This window comes from Thunnus albacares, chromosome 13 (genome assembly GCF_914725855.1).
Source record: "Thunnus albacares chromosome 13, fThuAlb1.1, whole genome shotgun sequence".
Taxonomy (NCBI): domain Eukaryota; kingdom Metazoa; phylum Chordata; class Actinopteri; order Scombriformes; family Scombridae; genus Thunnus; species Thunnus albacares.
The window spans coordinates 17003124-17029260 of record NC_058118.1 but is presented as its reverse complement, the minus strand read 5'-3'; the positions used below and the strand labels follow the sequence as shown (position 1 = coordinate 17029260).

Genomic DNA, 26137 nt, shown 5'->3' with positions numbered 1-26137 from the left:
ATGAGTATTATATTTCATTTCTGCCAAGTCTGTTCTGCTAAATCTTACACACTGGTCCTTTAACAACCTTTAAATGGGAATACTTAAGTTTTCCATGCAACGTTTAGCATGTTAGAATGCTAGCCTTAAATTTTACAAAAATCCATCAAATCATTGTCAAACCTGACATTTCAAACTGGACCAAAATATTGGACAGACTAACTATTCAGTGACTGACTGACACTGTCATCTATAGCATGCTAGTGTGGTTTTATGCATTTGAAATTATTCTATGAATGATACAAGTTTCAGAGGACGTTTTTCAGTGCAATAGTCTTCTGTTCTTGAAGGGATGCACATGAATACATGGACCAAAATGCTCAGAAGCAATTGTGTACATGTGCAGTTTTGTGTGACAACACTGACTTGTCTATCAGCAACATTTTTGTGAGGACGTGCTGTCTTCACTTTCAGTTGCTGATACAAGATGTTTATAGTTAGCGTTAGGATTTAGTTTAGGTTAAGGTTGGGGGAGGTTGAGGTTTGTGTTGTGATGTGATGATTAAGACTAGGATTAATCTGTTAGGTATGGAGTGTGTGTGAGGCCTGTACCATTTGGATAAGTAAAATATTAGAGGAATGAGACACTGACGAAACTGAAATGTCAAGTTTATTATTATTAAATCATGCGGAATTTCAGCCTAATAACCTAAATATACAGAAGACATGCTTGGTATTAATCATGTGTTGAATGCTTTAACAACAAAAACACCAGGAACTAGTTGTATTATAAGTTCATATTCTAATTACTTAAAGACTCGTCATAAAGAGGTGAGCAAAATTTATCTGCGTTTACTCAGAACCGCCGACTCACAGAGGTTGTCTATCTTTTCTCTGCTTGTGATGCATCAGGTGTCTCTTCATGCTCGCAGCCAAGCCAGTACTTCGCAATGGATCGTGGGTAAGCAGGTTTGGCAGAGTCCACGCGTTTCGTCTGCAAATCCACTCTGTAGTATTTATCTGCCGCCATAAAAAGAAAAGAAACAGACAAACCAAAAAGGTGTTAAAGGAGGAAGCTTAAACAGAATCGTCTTCATTCTTGTAATTTTAATTTAGGTTCAGTTTTTTGTTTTGTTTCATAACGTGAGTCTGACTTAAAGATAACGAATAACTCAGTGTATTCATACCTCTCTTGAAAAAGTACACATTTTGAACAGGAGTTCTCTTGTACTCCGGTGTGGTGGTCTCGACAGTCACGTCGCTGTAGTCGCTGTAGTCACCGTAGTCACTGTAGTCAAACCAATCATCATAACCCCACAAATCAAACAACAAAAAGCGTTTGTTCCTTCCCTTCTGTCCACGCTTCTTGCTGGGCCTCTTTCGCCTCCGAATTCTCCGACTCTTCGCTTGCAGAGGAGTTGGTTGCGTGGGCTTGGGACTGATGTAGACTCGTCCCACCATGGCCGCATCTACAGGGGGCCTGATGCCCACCCAGTCCCTGCTGGTCAAACGAGCACCTGTGTGGTCACTGCTGTCTGAATGAGGAAGGAAAGAAGTAGAATAAGAGACTCATTAACTGTGTGTCACTGCTTCTCATGCAGATTGTGTGAAAAAAAAGAAATAAGTGATTAGAGAGGCACACAAGTGAACACACACAAACACAGCTGAGCCTTACAGGAGTCTCCAAAGAGTTCTGTGAAGAAATCCTCCCATGTCTGATCACAGAAGAGGTCCGTGTATCGCGTGAACAGCACAGACGGCGAGGATCTGCTCATGCGGACACATTCCTCATGGGAAGGCTGGTGCTTGAACTCATACTGGTAATAATTGTCCCCTGAAATAAGACACAAACATATCAGCTTTTTTTTTTTTTGAACATTTTGACATCAAAAAGCACGAAAACCACAGAAGAAAATGAAACTAATGATGGATCAGTTTCATTTAGCTGCATCAGTTTTAGGGTGCTGGTGTTGTGCGTGTTGGCTCACTGTCACACTGTCTAATGCTGCATTCACGTACTCCTCAGATGGTCCCTTTTCCTGAGTTGGGAAGTCATTCTTCCGACTTCGGTGTGTTCTTGAGCTTTTAAGTCATAATGTGGAAACAACATGGACACTACAAAGACGATGTGTTGTAGTTTGTCCCAGACTTGTTGCTGCATCAGTATAGTCCCTAAAAACACTAAAACGTTGCTTTACCTGACTTGTTATCAGGGTTAATGCTAATGAATAACTTGTCTAACTGATATAGGTCTACATGGACAGACACTAACGGTCACAACCTAATACCATATTACAAATTACATGTGAGAAAAACACTGATATGCAATACGTAAATTAGTAAAACGTTTCTTGCCATCAACCAAACATTTACTTGTGTTGGCCATGTTTCTGCGTATATGACGTCAACTTTGGTAAGTTGTGTACCAAAATTTTCGACAACTTTCTGAGTTGTTGTTCCAACTTGAGGGGTCGTTCATGTGAATTTTCTCAGTCGGGAACTAATTTTTCTGTTTATTCCAACACCACATGACCGCCATAGTAGTTTACTGGGACACTTGAGGAGAACAGAGCCATCATTAATATTATTAGTGACACCTGTGCTTTTCCAACTGTGACAAGTGAACCTATCATTTATTGGGTCAAAAGGGCTGCTATGAAAAAGGTCTATAGAGATAAAAACTTAAACCATTTATTTTCATCAGATTTTTATAAAAACCAGTTTTGCCCACCAGGTTTTTCTGACTACTCCTTGTTAAAATTTGTTTTTATTTATGCTCCATGTCAAAAAACTATATGTATCCTCATATAGTTCTTTGGCTTCACTTTTCTCAGTATGAAATGCTGAATGATGAGTTAAGGAAATGCCGCTCTAGAGCAGAGGGTTTCCAACCTTGGAGTCGAGACCCTCCAAGGAATCACTGAACAAATCTGAGCGGCCGTGAGATGATTAATGAGAAAACAAGAAGAGTTTAAACTATTCAAATAAAACAATCCGAGAATGAAATAACCGTCTTTGGTTAAACTGCCTGTAACGGATACACATGTGCAAGTTATTTCATTTTAAAGGGTCATGATCCAAACACAGTTAGAAAACGCTGCTTTACAGTGCTGCATTCATTCATTCTTGGACTTTAGTTGCTTATTTCTTCTCAGTAACATGATCAAAACTCATCACAGTCTGCACTGTGCAGAAGGTCCTTTTAAATAGTGAAAAATATTACACATCACAACAAAAATACCTTTAAAAAAGTAAACTTTCTCTTTGCCCAGGTGGCTTGGTGCTGGTACAGCAAATGCAGCATTAATGTCGTCTGGTATGCCATCAAAGCCGACTGAAATGTCCCGCGGATAGTTCTCATCCAAGACATCGCCCTCAAACCTCCAGTACTTGTTCCCCTAAAAGAGAGTAACCCCAAAAACCCAAAGCAGTGAGGTTTAATGTAATTATTGATCCTGATTCAGTCATTTCATTAATCAATAAAAATGACAAGTTTTGGATTTGGATTACTCCTCCCATGTAGTGTTAAGGTAGTCAGAATACACTGAATCTCCACATCTCTACAGCTTGATAAAACACTCACTGTTTCCAGACTTAAGGGAGATAGAAATGACAACCTTAAAGATGTAGGCTTTTCCCTGGCAGTTGATGCGTGTGAATGCAGCGTCGATGGGGCCAGAGATTCCCCACACATCCTCAATGAGTTTGGGGTAACCAGGAAGTACGGCTTTGTCATCCAGCTCAAAAAAATATTGGCCTGGAAGGAAAAAGCAGGCGATGACTGTTACAACATCAATGTTATCTCCCATAATGACAAAGTGAATCAGTATCCAGTGGTAGAAAGAAACCAGTTACATTTAGTAGGAAGTACTGTACTTAAGAATAATTTTGAGGTACTTGTACTCTCCATGTTATGCTACTTTATACTTCCACTCCACTACATTTAGAAATATTGTACTTTATACTCCACTACATTTATTTGACAGCTTTAGTTACTTTTCAGATGAAGATTTGACACAATGGATAATATAACAATCTTTTAACCAAGGCCAAGATGAAACCAGTGGTTTCCAACCTTTTTGGCTGTTGACGTCTTACAAAAAGCAGTGTGTAGTCGGGATCACGTTTCAGATGTCTATGAGTTGTTAACAGCTCCACCAAATAGTGATTTTTCCCTCTAAACTTCTCACACAGTTTAATTTCAATAAATGTTCAAATAATCCAATATTTCACCAAAATATTGGGCCCATGAAACCATTTCCAAACACATTAGATACACTCAAAAAGATAAATAACAATCCAAAATCCAAAACCTGATGATTTGGCTTTTTTTTTTTTTAAAGATTTTGACATTTGTCAGATGGCACTTGTTGAATGTCCAGATTTACCTCTGAATGCATAGACTGATCCATTCTTCAGCTGCAGGAAAGCATCAAAAGGCCGACCGCTGCAGGGTGCTGCGTCACGGTCTACAGGTGGTGTGGGACCATGTATGGTGGTGGGTGGAGGGGGGGCTGTGGTGGTTACTGCAATTGTGTTGTAAGTCGGTTCATAAGTTGTCGGTGCCTGTGTTGAACCTTGGGCTTCCCCGAAGGTGTCACCACGAGCAGCTGAAGGCAGAACAGAAGACAATTTGATCACATGAAGATGTTTCTGATCTTTGAGTAAACCAAAAGAAGAAAATAACAGTGAATTCAAATATTTTATTCGGTGAAATGTTAATATTTATCACACTGACTTTTTTTAGGGCAGATGGTGTCAAAGTCCCCACAGCAGCTCCCGTAATAAACACACATGGAGTCACACTGACATTTCCTCTGCGGTTCGAAGGCGCCACAGCGACCCACACAGGACTCTGTGGAGAAGCAGTTTGATTTTATCAGTGTGAAACAAGATGCACTGATATCATGCAGACATGGTCAGACTTTGCATAAATGTGTGTGTGTGTGTGTGTCTTCCTCTTTGTGATGCTGCAGTTTATGCAGCTGCTTGTCAAGACTTGCAAAAAAACCCATTAACATACACCACATATACTGAGTTATTGAAAAATACAAACACTTTAAACATGTTGAAGACAGTAAATAAATATTAGTCATTACAGTATTTAATACTCATAATAGTTTTCTTATTTTTAGATAAATGGGAAATACATGACAAATACTGTCTTTAATAATATTTTACAGTACTTATATAGTATTATTGTCATATTTTACAGTATTTTACTAATATATTAATGAGTCATTTTATATGCCATTGCACTGTGATTAGAGCTGCAATGATTAGTCGATGAATCGATTAGTTGATTGACAGAAAATTAATTGGTAACAATTTCAATTATAGTTTTATATTTTTATTATAGTTTCGATTAATAGTCATTTTTCTGGCAAAAATGCCAAATATTCTCTGGTTCCATCTTCTCCAATGTGATGATTTGCTGCTTTGCTGCTCTTTTACTTGCTGCTCTTTGTCATATGTGACTGTAGATTAAACGTCTTTAGGTTTTGGACTGTTGGTCGGACACAACAAACAAACTGAAGACATCACTGCGGGCTCTAAGAAGATTTGAATGCCATGTTTTCAAAAATGTTTTAACAGTTTATAGACAAAATCGAGAGAATCATCAGATCAATCAATGATGAAAATAATTGTTATTTGCAACCCTAACTGTGATGTAATTATGACTCTATGTCTCTAGAGGAAAAACTGGTACTGCTTTTTTCTTTTAATATTGATTGACTACATTTGCATTCAATGTGCTTGCATAATATTTCTTGAGCTGTGGAAAAATTTAGCACAAAATATCAGTTAAAGACAATCTGGAAGACTTACCCTCTGCAGCAAAGATAACGTCCAGCAGCAGGATGAAGCCCAGCAGAACCACTGCTGGCTTCATGTTGACTCACAGAAAATATCCGACTTTTACTCCACAATCTAAAGACAGAACCGTGCACTTCTCTGCCTGTTTTGTCTTGAGTTTGAGCTGAGTGGCCGACTTTGGGTGAAGCGTTGTGTACAGATGATCAATAGGTAGTTTTCAGAAGCTGTTGACCTGGGATGTCTGCTTTCCTGATTGGTCAACGCTCGGCTGTGATAATCATTAAACTGTGATCTCTGTCCCAGAAACATCACCCCATCATGAACATGATCTTTCTGGCTCTTTCAGGCAAGAATTTAACCAGTGATTCCCCAAATTTAACACTCAATATTGGCTTCATTTTTTAAATTTCAAGGCAGGTAATTGGGAATAAATTATTATTTACATTGATGGCCTCTTAAAATGAATGTTTTGCAATGGGAATTTGGCTGAAATGTAATATTTACACATAGACCAGAAACTGCAAAAATGTGCTATTGTGTAATATGCTGTAATAGAAACATATGCAGGTTAGATTTGTGGTGTAGTGAGCGGGGGACAGAGGGAGCGACTATGTGAGGTCAGACATTGTGTAACCAGGACAGTCGTTTTTTCCTATATTGATCTTTGGTGTAAAAAAACAACCCTAAAGCAAACATGATGCCTCCTTCCAAATTTAGCCCTGATAAATAGAGTGGCATATTAAAAACAACAGCAGCAAAATGTAGAATATCTTTAATGTCTGTGGAGTGGATTATTTGGATTATGACCAACATGAGATTGTATTTCAGAAGTTGATGATTGGATTCACGGAGAGACACTTGAGGCTGAAAGCAGCACATCACCACCAGGTGGAAAGCTGTGAAATTCAATGTGGACAAATTAAAGTAACATTATTACTTCCTCATCAGTCCGCCATATGACACACACAGACATCTTTTAAACACTGAAAGATCTCTGTGTCTCTTTATAGAAACAAAATGTATCTCTCACAGAGAACATTGGTGTTTTTAGCTCACCTCTACACCCTGTAGTTGAAGTGCAGTGAAAACTGTCCATTAACCTTGTGAGGACAGATAATGGACTTTTGCTCTCAGTGTATCAGTTACTGCGGAGCGTTAGTACTTTGGCTTGCTGCCATATCTCTAATCATGTGCAGTCAATTAATATTTAGAATATTTTATAGGTTTGATTAGAAGAACGAACACTGAAAAGAAAAGAAATGTCTGATGAGTGATGAGTTGTGTAATCCACAAAGTCGAGGCTGTTAGATTATCACTCTGATTATTATATTATCACTCAGGCTTCTTTATTTTGAGCTTTAGCAGCAACAATTTAGACCTGCTGGTTTGGACCTGATGTGAGACTTATTTGAAAGGCCTGCAGCAGAAAACAACCTCCTGGAGTTTATACTGATTACAATTATCAAGCATGAAGTTAAACTAAGATTCAGGTAAATTAGTGTTTATTGGATTCATGTGGGTCTATCGACCTATTTAAGATGGTCCCTCCTTTTGTCTTGTAAAAGAACCTGATGAAGGTCTGTGTATTGGTCTGTGTTCCCAATAAATCTTTTTTAATTGCAAGTGAAGAAGACAGTTTGACACTTTGTTTTTTAGTCTTTTAGTCAGCCTATCGATCTACAGGTGTGCACGAGTTCTGCTCCCTGGTGTTTATTGGATTTAAAATGATAAAACTACAGTATGTCTGAATTGAAACTGAGCTGTGTTGCTAAATTTTAAATAAACTGTAATTAAGTAAACCAGCTTTCTTTGTTTTAAAGTTAATTTTAGTCAATACAACCCACCCTAAAAGCTGAAATCCATAATGCTCTAAGTTAATATTTGGTTATTACATCAATATGTGTGATAGAGTGTGATGAATCACTGACAGAGTGTGGCTGGAAAATCTCTCTGTTATTGATGAATGAACGCTTAACTGCATTTTATTTGAAAAGTAGCGGATTGCAACCTAAATGAAAAACAAATTATTACAACTGAACAAATCATCTGTGTGATTTTAGAGTTCTGCAAGTGAGCTCTTTAAAAACAAAGATTTTATGTGCATCTTCCTTCCATAGATGGACTTTGCTCTGCTATGGTTTTATATACCACTTTTACACATTTCACAATTTTTAAAATTACCTCTCCCTTTTTATGTCAACAGTTAATCCAGTCAATAAAAACGCTGCCCAACTTTTGACAAATACTTGGCCCGGCTTTCAGAACACAATGAACACCAAACCTTTGAGCTTTACATTACAGACGGTTCATTGTATCACAGTCAGTCGTAAAATCTGCACATCTGCAGCTCAGTCTCAGTCTTCAATGTGAGCATTAAAAAAATCAGTTAAGTATTCAGTCTGCAGTGAAGAGCTTGGTTATCCCTGTGTGGTAGTTACATCAATAATGGGCCTTCCCTCATCTTATCCATAGCATTTAACAATGAATGTTGAGTAAATTAAAAAAATCTTCATTGCGCTACAGAAATAACTATCTGTGTTCAGATAAAAGAGCTTTTTATGAATGAAACTTGCTTTAACAGCAGAGAGAATCACACACACATAAACATGCTTTCTGTGATAAGTGTTTTATGACTTAATTGAAGCTGTTCATTGGCTTATCTCACATATCAAGTTAAAGAATAAGTTATGAAAGAACAGTGTACTAAAATGATTTACCTGTGTTATGTAAGATCATAAAATGCAATAATATATTTACTGAGAATAGATTAAGAATAGTTGATCGTTATTTGCATGTTGTTCCTTATTGGTTTGCATGTTTATTCTTACTCTTAAATCACATGTGTAGGCGCTGATATTTGAGTCATTTCAGTAATTTCTGAAAACAATGATTCAACAATTCATCTCCATTTAAGACAAAGGATGCTAGAAACTTCGGAGCTCAATATCTCATAAATTCAGTATGGAAATCGGTCAAAGTTGTTCTTAACTTAGCTGAATACACAGACTGTAAGGAGCTTGTCTCGCTATGATGTCAAAGTTGCCCTCCAAAGCTGCCATATTTTCATGTTGTAGCTGTAAGGAAAATAGGAAACATTTGAAAAAAGACATTTATAGTTCAATTATTTAATTGACACACTTTTGCAGCTTTACAAAAAACCCAGGTGACTTTGAGATACTTTAGCAAAAATGATAAAACATGTAAAAAATATAATTATCTGACATGTTTTCTGCTTCTAGTCTTCCAGCAATAGTTTAACAATTTGGGAAACACTCTTGTCTCTCTGGCCGTGAGTGAGACAAGAAAATTGATACCACACTCATTGGCTGTTTGTTGAATTAATGCTACAGCCAGCAGTCTAGCCTAGCTTAGCATACAAACTGTACTTGACAAAATCCCACCTCTAAATGCTATATCTTGTTTGTTTAATCTGTATAAAAGCCAAAACTTAAAAACATCAATTAACCATTTTACTGGGGGTTATGTGCTGGACTGGCTTTAAACTATTGCAACCAGTGGAGACTCCAGGAAGTTACTAGTCACACTCAAGAAGTAGTCTGGCACATAACCCACAGTAATATGGCAGAGGTTAATTTTTACACTTTGGTTTTTGTATGAAGTGTAAAGGTGCTGGCAGGCAAATGGACAGAACCTCTTGTTTCCAGTCTTTATGCTAAGCTAGGACTTCAGGAAGTCACTGCGGCTGGCCAAGAAATAGTCATGACCATCCATAAAAACACAACTTCAGTTTTAAACAAAAGAAATATAACGTGTTAATTAGCGAGCTTGAGAATTACTAGTGGGTGTATTTTTGAGCTTGGGACCGTTTCCATTCTTTATGCTAAGCTATGCTAACTGGCTGCTGGCTGTATCCAAGGTGCAACCTCCGGGGCTGAAAAATGAAGCCAGTGCGGAAGTGCCAAAAACTGCAGTTCCTCGAATGGCCACTTGAAGCTTCAAAAGGAGGTCAATCCCCATAGGCCCCCATGTTAAAATGCCCAACTTTACAGCAGAAATACAAAACATATTTACAGCCTGGTACAAAAAACGGTTTTGGTCTCTATGGCTAATTTCTTCGGTCATGACAACTGTACAGAGGTTGAATTTTTTTTATAACTCACTCATTTAAATGTTATTAAGCTGTAAAGTTATGCATAATTAAGGACGTGGCTGCTTTGAGTGAAAAGGTCGCCAGACGCTAGGCGGCTTGTTTCAGCAACCAGGCTTCATTCGGCCCACCTCAGCTCCACCTCTCTGCCCATTTTGGATGAGCCAGGAGTTAGGTGGAGTCAGGCACTGCCAGGATGGTGATGGCCAGAGCCGCCCATTTTGAGCTTTAAAACTGCTCTTCTTCACTGCCAAAAATCCATCAAGTATTTCCTAAAATATCAAACTATTCCTTTGAAGTCGGCCATTGTGGCCACAACTGGCAATTATGGGATTGTAGTAAACGCTAAAACTGTAGCGTAACTGTAGTCATAAAATCAGGGAACTGATTCAGTAATGTCAGTTACACAGCAAAATAGTTTGCTAACATTTTAGCCATCATAAGCCGCTGGTCGTACAGGACTAAGTAAGACTGTAGACCCTTGAGTGTAATGACTGGGTGCGTTTTATTGCTTCATTGCTATTGTTTATTTTCCTCTGATTATAAAGAAAATAAGCATATTTTCTAAAATGTCTCAGTCCCTTGACTCCAGGTTGTAACTAAACCTGCAAACAAAAAAATCCAGCTTTTGTAGACCTTGAAGCAGACCTTGAGTGGCCGCCTATTCCCTCCTTTCAGCTCAGCTGGCGCATGCACAGCACCTGACCTTTGGTTAAACCTGACAGAGCTCCTTTAGATGATAAACCTGTCTATTGTTTGGCTATCTCTCTCCTCATGTGTCAATCCCTCCCCCTCTCTCTACCTTTACTGTTACCTTCCTCTCTTACCTAATAGCTTCATCTCCCTCTCTGTTAAGGATTGTGATCTCTTTGGTGTCGAGTTAATGTTTGATATGCTGCCACAGATATAAGACTAAATTGCAGTTTATTAGTCCCATTACTTCTCTGGTTCTCTGTGAGAACAACTTCACCTGTGCTCTACCATCGTTAGCTCACCTGACCTTGGTGTGAAGCTTAACTTCTACCTGTCTTTTCTACCTGTTGCTGTTTCTCTGCCTGCTTTGAGTCACCTGGGAGACTTTTGGACAGTGTTTTGGTTCTGGTTTGCCTGTCAGATTTGTTGAAAGAATCATGGGTAGTTGGTTGAGATGGCTGTGGTACCACAGGAACTACTTCATCATCGTTGTCACTCCGCTCGCACTTCTTCCCCTGCCGCTGATGAGCCCTACACCAGTGAGTTGAATTTGTGCATTGAAGTCATATTTGAATTAACGAGACTCTTTTAATCTGTTTGTGTTGATTGGAAGAACATCAAAAGAGTCTAAAACAGGAGACTCACTTTGGATGCAGTGACTTTTGTCCCCGTTTGTGCCCTGCGTCTGTCCTTCGTCATGTCAGATAAGAACATCATGGAAAACAACTGACTAATACTGTCTAGTTTATTACCCCTGATGAAGTGCACAAGTTAACATGCATGTTTCAGCAGTATGGAGCGGTCGTCAAAATATTTATCCTGATGATATGATAACCTTTAAGTACAATCTGCCAACTTTCCGTCTAAACAGTTATTGTTACAAATAAATAGATGATCAAACTTAAAAAACAGGAATTCAGAGAGGTTCAGGTTTTATAAGGTTTTATGTGTCTTTAGCTCAGTTGGAGAAAGAGCATTTGATGATGTGTCTCCTTATTTATTCTACTTGCAGACTAGACTTTAAAACCACCAGAGGCAGATTTTTAAAAGCCCCCACCAATGGATTCAATGCAGGGTCACCTGGATGAACTTTTGCTGCAGAAATTCTGACTTGTTATAGAAGAAAAGGCACAGATGTAACTTATCACATTAATAAAGGCTCCGTTCCATATAGGTGTCACAGTAAGCAATGCCAGTGAGCCAATATGTACAATGCATGACCCTGAAACAAGCTTAGCTAAATGAAAAGTATCCATAAACTGCACAAATTGTGTTGTGGTTTCTCCTTTTTCAGTAAACCAACAAAAATGTATCCCTTTACAATTATTTGAAAGATGGCTTCAAATCCAAAACTGTAACATTTAATACCACAAAACGAAGAGGAAATCAAGCTGTTTTTCACATCGATGGCCATTTGCTGAAATATAGAATTATATTCGAGTTGAGGTGAGTTTCATGTAAAATGTGGTCAGTTTTTAAAGAATAACATTACCTTTCAAGCTGACAAAGGGGATATTGAAAACATGCATTCATATCAGAGTCTAATATTACCTTACACAGACCAAAGTGCGCTATTTATTATGTAGCTCGTGTGTGGCTACTGAATATCTGCTGCACTTATCACACAGGAAGTCTCCAATGTAAACCACTTAGTACAAAAGAGAGATAAAATGTGAGCCCAAGGCCAAATTCCTATCATGATCACTGGAAACAGTCAGTCAGTAACCCCTACGACCCCAACCAGTGTTACCGAGCGTGTGTATACAGTGACAGCTGCAACTGGATCATCAGCATATCGATTTACTCTATTTAAAATCAGTGTATTTTGTGAGGTTGAGGTGTTGGTGCACAATGTACAGTTGAACTTAAACCACATTTCAACCCACATGTGTCACCACAGACACTTATAGTTCTACTAAAGACACATAATCACTGCTGCTGCCTCCTGTTGGTTCCTTTGGCCAGTCCCACAGTGTAGTTCATATTCTGTGTTGGGCAGATTGCTGACAATTAGATGACTCTCATGTGACGTTAATATGAGGCTAGCAGTTTTGCTCTTTAATCAAACTGTTTCTACTGTGTATGGCTAGCTATTTACTAATGCTACCAGTCTTTATGCTATGCTAAGCTAGCTCTTTCCTAGATGAGAGTAATGTCAATCCTCTCATCTAACTCTCTTCAAGAAAGTGATTAAACATATTTCCAAAATATTGAAATAATTGTTCAAATAACTGATGATTAATTGTAAAAAAAAAAACAACACAAAAAACTAAAAGAGAATAAGTAAAAATGCCTATTTAATGAAAATATAATGTTTTTGATGTTGTTAAAACTGTATGTAATAGTATAATATAGTAGTAAACTAAATAAAGTGGTACTGGTAGTAAGTAAAGTGCACATACATTATCCTGTTGCAGAGTGAATGTAGATTTATGAATTATTTAAATAATTAACATGTTTTACACATTTAGTTTCTCCTTTATTTTCATTTATTGTAATATTTTAAAAGTTTAAGTGCAACAAAGCAGAAACTCTGAGTCAAAGTGCATTGACTGCCGAGTTGAGCGGGGTCTCGTCTGTGTGACAGTGGAAAGTTTTGCGTCGGGTAGTTTAAACAGATTTTTACTGACCACCCATAAAGAGTTATCTGGTGGGACACGACCACGACAAATTGTTTGTTTTATGATCAAGGGTTACTGCTATCTGCATGTGTAAAGTCTTATTGCTGTTTAAAGAGAAGCCCATGATAAGATGAAGGATTTGAGAGCTGAAATGTTGTCTTTACTGTAAATGTGTGTCTGCCTCTGCTTCTGTGTGTCTCTGTCTGTTTAACAAAGCAGATCAAACATCTGTATCAAACAAGTATATTTTTATATCTCAGAGTATTTATGCTGTGTGTGTGTGTATGTGTGTTTACAGGAGGCACGATGCGGTTATGCGATCATCCTCATGGCTCTGTACTGGTGTACAGAGTGTATGCCTCTAGCTGTGACCGCCCTGCTGCCGGTTGTCCTCTTCCCTATGATGGGCATCATGCAGGCTGGAGCGGTACGGTCAATATGTACTTTTACACATTAGATGTACCTGTACTTTCCTTTCAGGAAATGCTTTTTCGGTCTACATGATTATTACTGTATTCAGGTAGAAGAAAGTCTTTGTCCCTGTTCTTCCTCTATTACTGTGCCCCCATTTTGATCTATTCACAAGATATTTTGAGTTGTCCTCAATGCCAAGTGCAGACACACACGGCTCCATTTGGAAGTACCAAACAGTTAAAGGATAGCTTCACAATTTTTCAAGTCTGTCCTAAAACAACAGTCAGGTGCCCAAAATGACACATTGACACATGTTTTTCTTGCTATTATCATTCCTGTTCATACTGGCTATTAAGAGATCCCCTCATTATGCACTTTTAATGTAGATGATGTGGGACAAAATCCAAATTAAGTAGATATGTTTCAAAGTTACTGTCATTTTAGTGCCAAAATCCCTCTTTTTGTTGTTATCTGTCCACTGCAGCTGAACAGGAAAACACTGTCTGCCAAGACACAAAAAAAGACTGTAACTGTGGAAAATATTCACTTTATTTGACTAACTCAGACAGCTGAAGCCTCATATAAGCTTAAGATAAACTTTAAGGTACATTTTTCTCAAAACAAGGACTGTGGATTTTTTCCTCCATCACATGTACTTGGAGCAGATCTTCCGATGGTCAGTATGAACAGGAGGGATGATTACAGCAAGCAAAACGTATTTCAATGTTCATTTGGGCTCCTGACTGTCTGTTTTAAGACACACTTGAACAACCTCATCTTTGCTTGGTCCTTCCATAGGAGGTCAGAAATCAGGATGAGTTAGACTAAGAGATGTGCTAAAGGATCGCCCGCTGAAAGTGTTAATCTTATCGTCAGTCAGACCTTTCAAAGACATCTTGTAGCTTTACAGACAGATCTGCTGATCCAAGTGTTTTATTTTTATAGCTCATAAAACAAATCATATTAAACATGACCTCTATGGGACATTATATTCACGTGTTGCTTTAGTAATAAAAAACTTTCTCTGTTTGTTTTGCGCATTCTTTAATTCTTCGGCTGACATTTGTATCTGTGTGATCTGTTTCAGGTTAGTATTGAGTATCTGAAAGACTCCAACATGCTGTTCATGGGCGGCCTGTTGGTGGCCATTGCAGTGGAGCAGTGGGACCTACATAAGCGTATCGCTCTCAGAGTTTTGCTGCTGGTCGGTGTTCGTCCATCCCTGTAAGAAATCCTTCATTGTGTTAACGGCTCACCTTTGTACACACTACAGCAGACTGAATAGACAGCAAGGTCAAATTGTGCCTACAAGAATCTTTAAAGCCTCAATTAAATTAAAAATCACAGTAGTAGATTTATTAATGGTAAAAATGCCAAAACTGGCTAGAAGGCTTTTTCACTTGCTTCCACACTTCTCATATAAAAGTGTCTTTGTATCTCATCAGGATGGAAATATTTAATGAATTTACACTGTTGGCAACTTTTGAGTGATTTAGACTCACATTTCCTGTGACAAAAATAACAAAATAAGTAGATACTGAGTGAAATGATTTAACTTGTGGATGAAATTATTCAATTATTCATCAACTTCAGTTTGGCAGTTCTTGAGAGGAGTTTCAGTATATTGAAACAAGACAATAATATCGATACAATACAAGTTTTGGACTGAAAGACGGGTTAAAATTGACTTTTCTTTGCATTGCTAAATCACAGACTTACACATTTGAATTTTGACACGTTTAAAGTTTGTTAAAGGATGATATCTGTCAAAAACTTTCTTCCAATGATGAACCCACATGTTATAAATACTAAGATCTGATCACCTCTACAACTGTTCACATCCTTCAATCCTTTTCAACACCATCCTCATATTCACCACCTTCTCATACAGGTTGATGATGGGCTTCATGATCGTCTCGTCCTTGCTGTCCATGTGGATCAGCAACACGGCCACCACGGCCATGATGTTGCCCATCGCCCAGGCCGTGCTGGAGCAACTGAAAGCCACAGAATCCCGGGCGGACGAGAGAGATTTCCAGGCTGCAGCCGCGGATAACCCCGGGTTTGAGCTGGACATCAAACAAACTAAGGAGGACAAGACAGATGAGAAACAGCCAGACACTAAAGCTCAGCAGGAGGACAAAGTGTGTAAGTAAAAAAAAAAAGTTTTATATGGTCTTTTAGAGTTTAACCTTTTCAGTAACTTTGACATATGTCCTCCAGATGAAAATGAGTGGGGTTCAGAGTCACTGCGGGAGGCGAAGAGGAAAGCGATGGATGAGAAGTATGTACGCCTGACTAAAGGGATGAGTCTGAGTGTGTGTTACTCTGCCAGCATCGGAGGCACGGCCACGCTCACCGGCACAACCCCTAACCTCATCCTCAAGGGTCAAATCGACGAGTAAGGCATTAATAATAACTCAACACACACACACAGGAGAATGTTATTCTGGATATCTAACAGCTTATTATCCATTTTCCTCCTCTTTTCTCTCTTTTGTGAAGGATCTTTCCTGATAATCCTGATGTGATCAACTTTGCCAGCTGGTTCGGCTTTGCTTTTCCCAACATGGTGCTCATGCTGGTTTTCTCCTGGCTCTGGCTTCAGTTCATGTTCCTCGGCTTCAAGTAAGACAACTTCTGCTCCTGTGAGCAATGACAATTTTTTTCACATATAAAGCATCACGTTAAAAGATTCACTTACTTTACCACTTACACCATGTGGTATTTGGCCCTGCAAATATATTTTTAGATTCATGAGACAGAAAAGTGCAGTCATAGTGAGGTCTGTGGAGTATCCTGAGTAATCATTGCTGACTTCCTGACTGTTACACTTGAGTTTATATGAAAAGTGTCCCTGAGAAGTAGTAGTTAAGTAATAGAAACGGTCAGTTGTTTGATAAAAACCTTTATCTTTGTACGTCTGGTGTACAACCAGTGGGTCGACCTCATAGTCTGAAGCACTGAAAGTATAGTAGTTTTGTTCCTTCTTGTTTTCAGAATTTTTTTTTTTTTTTAAAATGTAATTTTGTGATGCTTTAAGCACCATAAACCAAATAACTTTCACCTCCATTGTACCTAAAAACACCTGCAACTATGCATGATTCAATATCATATAATTGATTCACTATATCAACTGCGATTGATTGATTTGATTTAGTCCATTTTCCACAGAGGAAACACCACTATGAAAAAATGCAGTAAATCCCTGGTTTAAACCTTATAGTTTAACCAGTTCATTGAACTTAGTCCACCTTAATAAATCCTTGATTTGTTGACTGATCTTAAGCATCTTTGCCCTTTGTACTTCTCTTGTCAGCCTGAAGGAGACATTTGGCTGCGGCATGAAAAGCGACAGAGATAAGGAGGCATACACGGTGATGAAGGAGGAGTACAAGAAGCTGGGCCGCATGAAGTTTGCTGAGGGGGCAGTGCTCACCATCTTCACCCTGCTGGTGGTCCTGTGGTTCACCAGGGAGCCAGGCTTCATAGACGGCTGGGCAACAGTGCTGTTCAATATGGAGGGACCGTGAGTCTCTTACGTTCTCTTCCTTTTTTTTTGAGGGGGGATTAAAGGATAAGTCTGGTGATTTTCTATATTTTTCTTATTGTCAATAAATCCCATAAAAAGACCAAAACTCACAATGATTTGATCCAACTAACAAGTATTGTTTGTGTAGCCAGAGCCTGCTTATTCCTTTCCTTTTTTATTGTTTTTCTATTTATTACATGTTCAAAATAAACATCCAAACATTATAATGGCACTGCAGTTTATTTTGAGTTGATCGCACATACTCCACACTATTCTGCTGTGGTAAATATTCACAAGAGCACCAAATCCTCTGCTGAAAATAATCCCCAACAAACACACCATTTGCTCCTGTTTGAGTAACACTTAAAAACACTAAAAAAAACACTAAAAACAGTATCCAGCTGTTTTATGAAATTATTGCACTTAAAAAACAGTTTAAGCATATGTTTGAGATCAGTTTTTAATGATTTACATCTTCAGAGGGAGTTTAGTGCCACAGACAGAAAAGTCAGAAAGAATTGATGGACTAACACATTGTTGGTTTTGGTCTTTTCATGGGATTTGTTGATAATAAGAAAAATATAGAATATTGGCAGCCTTATCCTTTATATTCCTCACTTTTTTCTTCCTCCTCTCTTTTATTCTTTGACTCGTTCACCTTCCATCTCTCTTTTCCATTTTGTCCTCTTGTTTTCTATCAAAGTGTGTAGAAAATCTTTTAAACTCTGGTCCTCCCATCAAATGGTTTTCACACATTTGCACTGTGACAGTAACGCACAGCAGACCACGGAGCAGAAATATATTGAAAAGACAGTAATCATTTTTTAATCTTATAATGTCGGCTTGTGTCCCTCAGGTTTGTGTCAGATGGAACTGTAGCTATCTTGATGTCGATGCTCTTCTTCGTCATCCCCTCCCGGCTGCCCAGTTGCGGAGGATACGGCTGCGACGATGAAGGTGAATCACATTTACTGAGAAAAAAAACTTCTAATACACTTTAATACAATTCTTTAATGATGTTCCTGTGACCTAAATTTCATCTCACTGGAGCACTGGGGGATGATTACCCAGCGGATATGACACTGCTCTCTCAAACTAATTACTCCTTCATGTTCAAACTTCATGTGGGTCTCACAGGTAAGACGGTGAAGGCTCCCCCTACTCTGCTGAACTGGCAGGTGGTTCACGAGCGAATGCCCTGGCACATCATCCTGCTGCTGGGTGGAGGCTTCGCTCTGGCTGCCGGCAGCGAGGTAAACACACATCAACACTTTGTTTTCTCCCTTTAAAGCCTCATGTTCCCTTTTATATGGTGCTGAAATGATTAGTCGATTAATCAACTAGTTGATCGGCAGTTTTTGAATGAAAAATTACATAACTGATTTAGGTTATTCATCAAGTAAATATTTAGCTGATTGTAGGGCAATCTAACAAACTAACAGTTATTTTCATTATTAAGTAATCTGCTGACAGTTTTCTTGATTAACCAATTAATCAATTTGTCTATAAAATGTCCAAAAATAGTGTCCAGGGCAATGTCTTCAAATGTATTTTGTCAGATAAACAGTCCAAAACCAAAATATATTCACTTTACTGTCATGTATGACACATAAAAGCATCAAATCATCACATTTGAGAAGTTGCAACCAGCAAATGTTTTGTATTTTTCCTTAAAAAAATGACTAAAATGATTTTTCAATTATCAAAATTACTTCATCAATTAATTGTCTAATCATTGCAGATGTGAGAAGTGAAGAGAAAGCTGCATTTCTCTGTCTCGTATCTTTGTAAACTGAGTGTTTTGGGGGGTTTTGGTCTGTTGATGAGACAAAATAAACAATTTGAAGACACTACTTCTGGCTCTGGGAACCGAGGATGTAGATTTGTTTTTATTTCTTTAGAATAAATTACTTTTTATTGCTGGAGATTTTGTGAGAGACAGATTAAATGATATGAAGAATGATGATATTATACAACTGCATTCCCAGGCTGAGTAGTAGCTTACTGGTCATGATGGATAAACAGATCTTTATGTGTAAAAAGAAGAGCACTAAAGTAATTTAAGGCCCAAACAGTAAATCTAAGATCAAATGTGACCCACACTGTTTTATTAACAGGTGATCTCAGTGCAGAAACACAGCAGCTGAGCAAAATGTTCCATAATGAATAAACATTTCTGCTTGAAACATTTGTTTACAGAACTCGGGTCTGTCTAAATGGCTGGGGGAGAGTTTGGCGCCTCTGCAGAGCATCCCCCCCTTCGCCATCTCAATGCTGCTCTCCCTGCTGGTGGCGACTTTCACCGAGTGCTCAAGCAACACAGCCACCACCACCCTGTTCCTGCCCATACTGGCCTCAATGGTACGAACAGCTCAAATGCCTACATGGACACACAGGGCGTTAACGCACAGCTTCTCCGTGTTTTTAAACTGTGTTGTGTCGGTGTTTTTCTTATAGGCCGTAGCTATTAAGATACACCCGCTGTATGTGATGATGCCCTGCACTCTCGCCGCCTCTCTGGCCTTCATGCTGCCTGTGGCCACACCACCCAACGCCATCGCCTTCTCTTTTGGAAAACTCAAAGTCCTCGACATGGTGAGATTCACACAAACACATACACAGTAGTATATATAAGTCCCTCTTTTTGTTACTATACCTCAACACAAACACAGTGAAGGAATTTGATGCTAAAATATCCACTTAATATGACTAACTCAGACTGCTGAAGCCTCATATAAGCTTCAGATATAGATATACCTTAAATGTATTTTTGCACAAAATGATTGTGTGGACACACTGTGGATTTTGGCCCCCTTCACTTACAGTACACTGAAAGCACATTTGAAGGGGATCTTTTAATAGCCAGTATGAACAAGAGGAATGATTACAGCGAGGAAAACCTCTTTCATTGTTCATTTGGGCACCTGACTGTTGTTTTGAGGCACACTTGAACCTCTCCTCTAAGTGATTACATGATTAATAACATGTATGCTCAGAGACGAGGATTCATCCTTCAGTATATAAATAGGGATGAAATAATAGGAAATTGGCTGAAATAGAAACAAAAAAAAAAACAACCTGGAGAACTTAGCACCCAAGATGAATATAAAAAATAACAAAAAGAAAAAAAATGGTGCAGCATGCTATCAAATGTTCATATACCACCTATCCTGAGTGATACATATCACCTCAGTTAATGTATTATCCATCATAACCAATTATATTTTGCATAATCACTATAAAACATCTCCGAAGGTGTGACTCACGTCTGTTTACTGCAGTTATCTGGGATGTGATGAAGAGACCTCTTAAATTCAAGAGTATTTTTAAGTCATGAGAAATTTGATTCTTAATTTGTGAGTAAAAACATCATATGTAGCAGTTTAATGAATTCAGGCCCTGATTTAATCTCCTGTGTTTAAAGCATTTTCTGCCTATATGTTATTTAACAAAGGAGGAAGGTTGGAGCAATTGAAAAGAGAATTTCTGGATGCAGATCAATTAATCACATTACTAATCTGTACTTTTATACTAATTAATTTGTGGTTTTGACCTTTACTCACACTGTACACTGAACTGATTGTGACTGTCTGTTCCTGCAGGTAAAAGCTGGCTTCATACTGAACCTCATTGGGATTCTGACCATTAATTTAGGCATCAACACCTGGGGATATACCATGTTTGACATGGGCACCTTCCCTCAGTGGGCCAACGTTACACAAGAGTAACCGTGAGTGATGGAGGACAGAGAGAAATAGACAAAGAGACTGAGAGAGCGAATGACAGAGAATCTGTATTTAAAGGAAGGAAGAGAGTTTGAATTTTGAGAGCAGAGCAGAAGCTTTGATTATATTGTTGTAGAAGGAGAAGAAGGGAAGGAAATGAATGGTAGGCTGCAGTAAACGTGGTAAAAAACATATTTAAAGATGAACCTGATCCTGAATAATGTGCCGTTTGGATACATTGCACTCAGCAGTGGTGAACCAAAGATTACCACAACTGTGAAGTGTACTCATCTTCTTCAGTACGACTCAAACAGTTACACTCTCGGTACTCTGAATCAATGTTTTAATTATAATCAAACCTGCATTACTATGAACGATATATAAAAACTGTGATGGATTTATAACCGAAACTGAGAGAAACTTGAAGCGCTGTCAGACTGTCAGCTGTTATCAGACAGACTGTTAGCGTTGAGTACTTCCTCGTGTCGTTCCAGTGACGGAACAGGAGAGAAATGATGCTTTTAAAAAGAAAAAACAGAGGTCATTTCCTCATGAACGTTCACTGCATGTGATGTCATCTTGTTAATGTATTTATCCATCACAAATAATGTGAAGTTGCAGTACGCTGTGTGTTTGAATGCTGATTGTTTAAAATGATGTGATTATATTAATTACTGAAGTTGTTTTTGCAGACATTAGCTGAAATTGAATTAATTGTATCAGTTAATTTAACTTATTACTTTGGTCCTTTTTTGGACTTTAAGTGTTTTGTTTTTTGTTGCATATTTGATTTCTTATCAGTGTTTTTGTCACAGTTTTTACCGTAAACAAGCATTGAGTTTACATATCTTTATCTTGACATTTCTAGACGCTCCCCAGAGGAATAGAAGTGAAAGCTATTAAAGGAATAGTTCAACATTTTCAGAAATGTGCTTATTTGCTTTATTTTTGTGAGTTAGATGAGAACGCTGAATTGAAGTACACTAAATAAGCTACAGTCATAAAAACTGGAAACAGTTAGCAAAATCCACCTATCAGCTCCTCTAAAGCCGTCTTTAATCCGTACAAAAGGCGCAGTGACTTCCTGGAGTCTCCGCTCACAGTGATGATCGGACTTCAGGAAATCGCTGTACTTGCCCAAGAAATAGTCAGTTTTTAACAAACGAGGTAAGAGAAGGGAGACCCAAAAATGCCCGCTAGGTGAATTTACCACTAGTTAGTGTATACCTACAGCTCAGTGAAACTAAAATTTGACTGAAAGGGAGGAAGATGACTACAGGAAATATTTCAAGGAATGGGAGAAACGCTTGGAGAAGTGTATCACGTCTCAAGGAGAGTACTTTGAAGGAGATTAGAAAGATTTATAATGACAGTTTTTGAACAATTCCAGGTATTTTTGGGTCCCCTCCTCGTATAACATGTTAATTAGTGAGCTTTAGCGGTGCTGGTAGGTGTATTCTCTAACTTTGGACAACTGTTTCCATCTTTTTCAAGTCTTTACACCAAGCTAAGCTAACTGGCTGCTGATAGCACCGTCACATTGAATGGATAGATATGTACAGACAGAGTGGCATCAATCTTCTCATCATAAAAATAAATTGCTGAGAAAGCATATTTTCCAAGTTATCAAACTATCCATTTAACATACTCACTCCTGTAATTAAGGCGAACATGTACACAAAGTTCAGATGACATTGAAATACGTCTTTACACATTCAGGAAAACACGTGAGAGAAATGCAAAAGTGCACAAATCTCACTAATAGGAAGGTGTTACTAATATTTGTACACTGTGTTCAGATGTGAAGGTTGGTTGAAGGATAACTCTCAGATAAGAGGCTGCCAACAGGATACAATCAGAGCAGAGATCAGTATCTGCTGTGTTTATTACAGTTAATGTAATAAACATAAAATGTGGAAGAGAGACAGAACGTCCCAGCAGAGCTCCCAACACGCTGCATTAATGTGTTTCTTTTCTCTACATTATACTTTTATGTACCAGAGACATTTGTAGTGTGAAAATAAAGCATCATCATGTGAATAAACTGGATTCTCTCTGACTTGCACAACATTAACAGTCGAGACATTTCGATATTTCAAAAAGTCCCATAAATCTTTATTTATTTTACTTTTGTTCAGTCACAACGACATTTTGAATTGTCAAAAACTTTACATCAGTTTAAAATAATTTTTTTTACATGAGTCACAATCAGTCATAAATAAATCTGTTTCTACATTTCAGTTTTATATTTTTCGACATTCAAGTCAATCTGTTTTATCTTCTGATTAACAAACAGAGTCCAGAGTCTCATCGTGCTCATTTCACCCTCTTTTCTCTGTAAGTCATCAGTCACTAGTGCAGGATCAATAAACTAGGGAAAAAAAAACAATCATCCAGATTTGATCATGTTGAGGAGATGAGGAGAATATAAATATAAATCTGAATCTAATATAATTTCCACCATTTTCTTGTGCTGATCGGAATTCAAATAATTATCTGCAAATAAATGTCAGCGTCTGTTTAAACACACTTGCAGTAATAGATGAACGGAGTTTACTGCAATTTAAATAGAATCACTTAAGTGATTAAACACTTTTAAGGGCTTAAAAACAGACTGTATGAGCTGGTATGCTGAAAAATAGAAAGCAATTTGGATACTATTTGAGCCAGGATGCCTCTCAGCACAAACAGAGAGGAAGCTGATGTTTGCATATTACAGTTTAGAGGCATCCAGAGACAGTTCAGGTATTGATCTGATGTGTGATCTGTGTAATAAATGCCCTCAAACAACAACCGATCTACACGCTGCCGCTCACAGGAATGTGTAAGAGATAGAAATGTATGAGAGGCAGAAATCGGAGAAAACAACATAAAAGACAGAGAAAATATAAGATTTCAGGGTGATTTGTTCTTAAAAACGACTTCTGCTACATTCTCCCAAATCTCCCTTGAACTTCCTTTTTTGCATCACGTTCCTGACTGAAAAATATCAACATTTACAAATCCAAGTTTTTTTTTCCTTTTTCTTCTCTTATGAAGAGTTTCCAAACGACGGAACTTTAACTTGGACACACACAGTGCAACTTAAAAGTTTTTAACAACTTCTTTATAACCTAGACAAAGCCACACGAGGCTGGAAAAGCGAGTTGGTACACAGATGACAAAGTACGTTTATGGTCACATCTGACCAGCTCACCTTTACAAGTTTCCTCGTTGTTAGCTCTGTAGAGATGTTGTGCTTTGAGCAAAGACAATTAACACATATTGTACGTCCTACAGCTAATACAGGTCACATGACTTGAGAAATAAATGAGGAACAAAGGGAAACAGGAAGTTTAAATTCAAAATCACTAACTACTGCCTAACTGTGTAGAAAATGTGCTAACATTTTAGGTTTTGGAAATCTATTTGAGCATTACTGAAGTTCAAAGTAATATATTTTTTACCAGACCAGTAATCATGCTTCAAACTGACATACTGGTCGACACACAGACAAACATACAAAGCACAAAAACACACACACACACTCCAAAAAGCACACACACACACACACAGACACACATACACTCACATTATCTGTGAAATTGTTTCCCAAAACTGTTATTTAACTCCTAAAAACACACTTTTATAGACGCTAGATTTGCTCCTAAAGCCTAACATGTACAGGAATGAGAAAAAAAGTTTTTCTTTCTTACTCTACGACGTGGCTAAAGAGCACGAACCATCCTAAAAGTTTCTTTACTTGCTGGTTTATCATGTTACACACTGTGTTACAGCAGCTCTGTAGCAGGCTGCAACCTGTGTGTGTTTGTGTGTGTTGTTTTTTTTTAGGCTTTGACATGTACACACAAACCTCTACATGCTTACACACACACACACAGACGGTAACTGACACATCTGTACGGGCGTTTTCTGGATGGTTCTCGTGACGAGCAGGACCATTGCTGATCAGCGGAGGAGACAGAGAGAAAAAGAAAGAGAGAAAGAGAGAGAGAGATAGAGAGAGAGAGAGAGAGAGAGAGAGACTACTGGATTGACAGGATGTTAACACCACACACCAGTGTACTCTGATCGTCCCTCAGGCCAGTCCATACATCCACCTGTCTCTCCTGGCGGTCTGTTGTCTCTACGTTCCACCGTTGTAGGAGTAATCCGCCTTGTTGTGCATCACCAGCTTATTGTCCACAAAGTAGAAGCTGTCGGACTGCGTCTCGTACGGGTGCAGGATCATCTCTCTGACTGCGGGCACAAACAAAAACATCACAGCTGTTAGAGGATTTGTTCCCAAGATGATTAAAGGCATAAGGAAGAAAAAATAGATATTTTTTATATGATTCTTTTCTCTGACTTGTGCATTTTGTCTTGTGAAATACCAGATACTTTCACTTTTTTAGGGTTATAAAAATCCTTCAAATTAAACAATGTGAGAAAGAATTTGTTGAGCAGGTCATTGGAGCTAAAACAATAAGTCGATTAATGAATTAGTCGATCAACAGAAAAGTAATCGAACTGTTTTACTAATTCATTTCAAGTCAGTAATAAAGCAAAAAATGCCAAACATTCTCTGAAATGTGACGATTCACTGCTAATCTCTGTTTAATATCATTGTGAAGTGAATATATTTAAGTTTTTAACTGTTGGTCAGTCAAATTTAGTAGTTTGAAGACAGATTAGGGTTTACAGACTACAGTTACACAGATTAATCGATAATGAAAACAATCATCAACCGCAGCCCTAACGATCACAATTCATGTCAACACTGAAGCCTTAATCTGGGATGAAAGGTCACAAGTACAGATGTTGCTTAATTTCAGTCAAAAAGGTTTGGAAACACAGTATTAGAGTAATAATCTATTTAGTTTGGATATTCGCAAACAGATAAAATAATTCATGTGAGTGAGCTGAGAGGGAACAGATTTGAATATACTGTGTTTTTGTTAATTTTCTGCTGTATTTAGAGTAAATATTGTATTTTGCGCTGTTTTGTATAACTTGTCTATATGGTTATCCGAGAGTCATGTGACTAATTGATGAACTATATATGAAAAAACAGTAAACAACCCTCTGAAACCAACCTGATGAAGGCACGATAGCTAATAACACCTGTGAATGAAGCGTTGTGTAAAAGCAGAAGTAACTATGACCACAGACAGAATAAGTTGCCAATTACAGTATTGTGACTAAATGGCATGCATGCTATCTGAACCACAGGACTTCCATACTGTGGTTTCTAGAGTCTTTGTGTGTG

The 26137-nt window shown here is 38.1% G+C and overlaps 3 protein-coding genes across 3 annotated transcripts in view; 1 reads left to right on the top strand and 2 right to left on the bottom strand.

Annotated features, from left to right (window-relative positions):
• Positions 1-632: 632 nt before the first annotated feature.
• vtnb (vitronectin b) lies at positions 633-6006 on the bottom strand. The gene is made up of 8 exons (XM_044370799.1): positions 5809-6006; positions 4718-4834; positions 4368-4589; positions 3597-3736; positions 3221-3377; positions 1655-1813; positions 1167-1514; positions 633-999 (listed from the first exon to the last, which is right to left on the bottom strand). Exons 1-8 carry the CDS (start codon positions 5870-5872, stop codon positions 863-865), a joined length of 1344 nt encoding a protein of 447 aa, XP_044226734.1. The 5' UTR covers positions 5873-6006; the 3' UTR covers positions 633-862.
• A 4833-nt stretch (positions 6007-10839) lies between these two features.
• slc13a2 (solute carrier family 13 member 2) lies at positions 10840-23261 on the top strand. The gene is made up of 12 exons (XM_044371499.1): positions 10840-11136; positions 13517-13645; positions 14720-14856; positions 15524-15780; positions 15856-16033; positions 16138-16260; positions 16952-17161; positions 18021-18121; positions 18302-18417; positions 19364-19525; positions 19622-19759; positions 20767-23261. The coding sequence occupies exons 1-12, from the start codon at positions 11035-11037 to the stop codon at positions 20890-20892; spliced, it is 1779 nt and encodes a 592-aa protein (XP_044227434.1). The 5' UTR covers positions 10840-11034; the 3' UTR covers positions 20893-23261.
• The window catches only part of unc119b (unc-119 homolog b (C. elegans)), a 20389-nt gene continuing 17230 nt past the window's right edge, over positions 22979-26137 (bottom strand). The window contains exon 5 of the mRNA XM_044371500.1: positions 22979-25128. Coding sequence (XP_044227435.1) covers positions 25016-25128 — 113 coding nt within the window. The 3' untranslated portion in view covers positions 22979-25015. The remainder of the gene's footprint in view (positions 25129-26137) is intronic.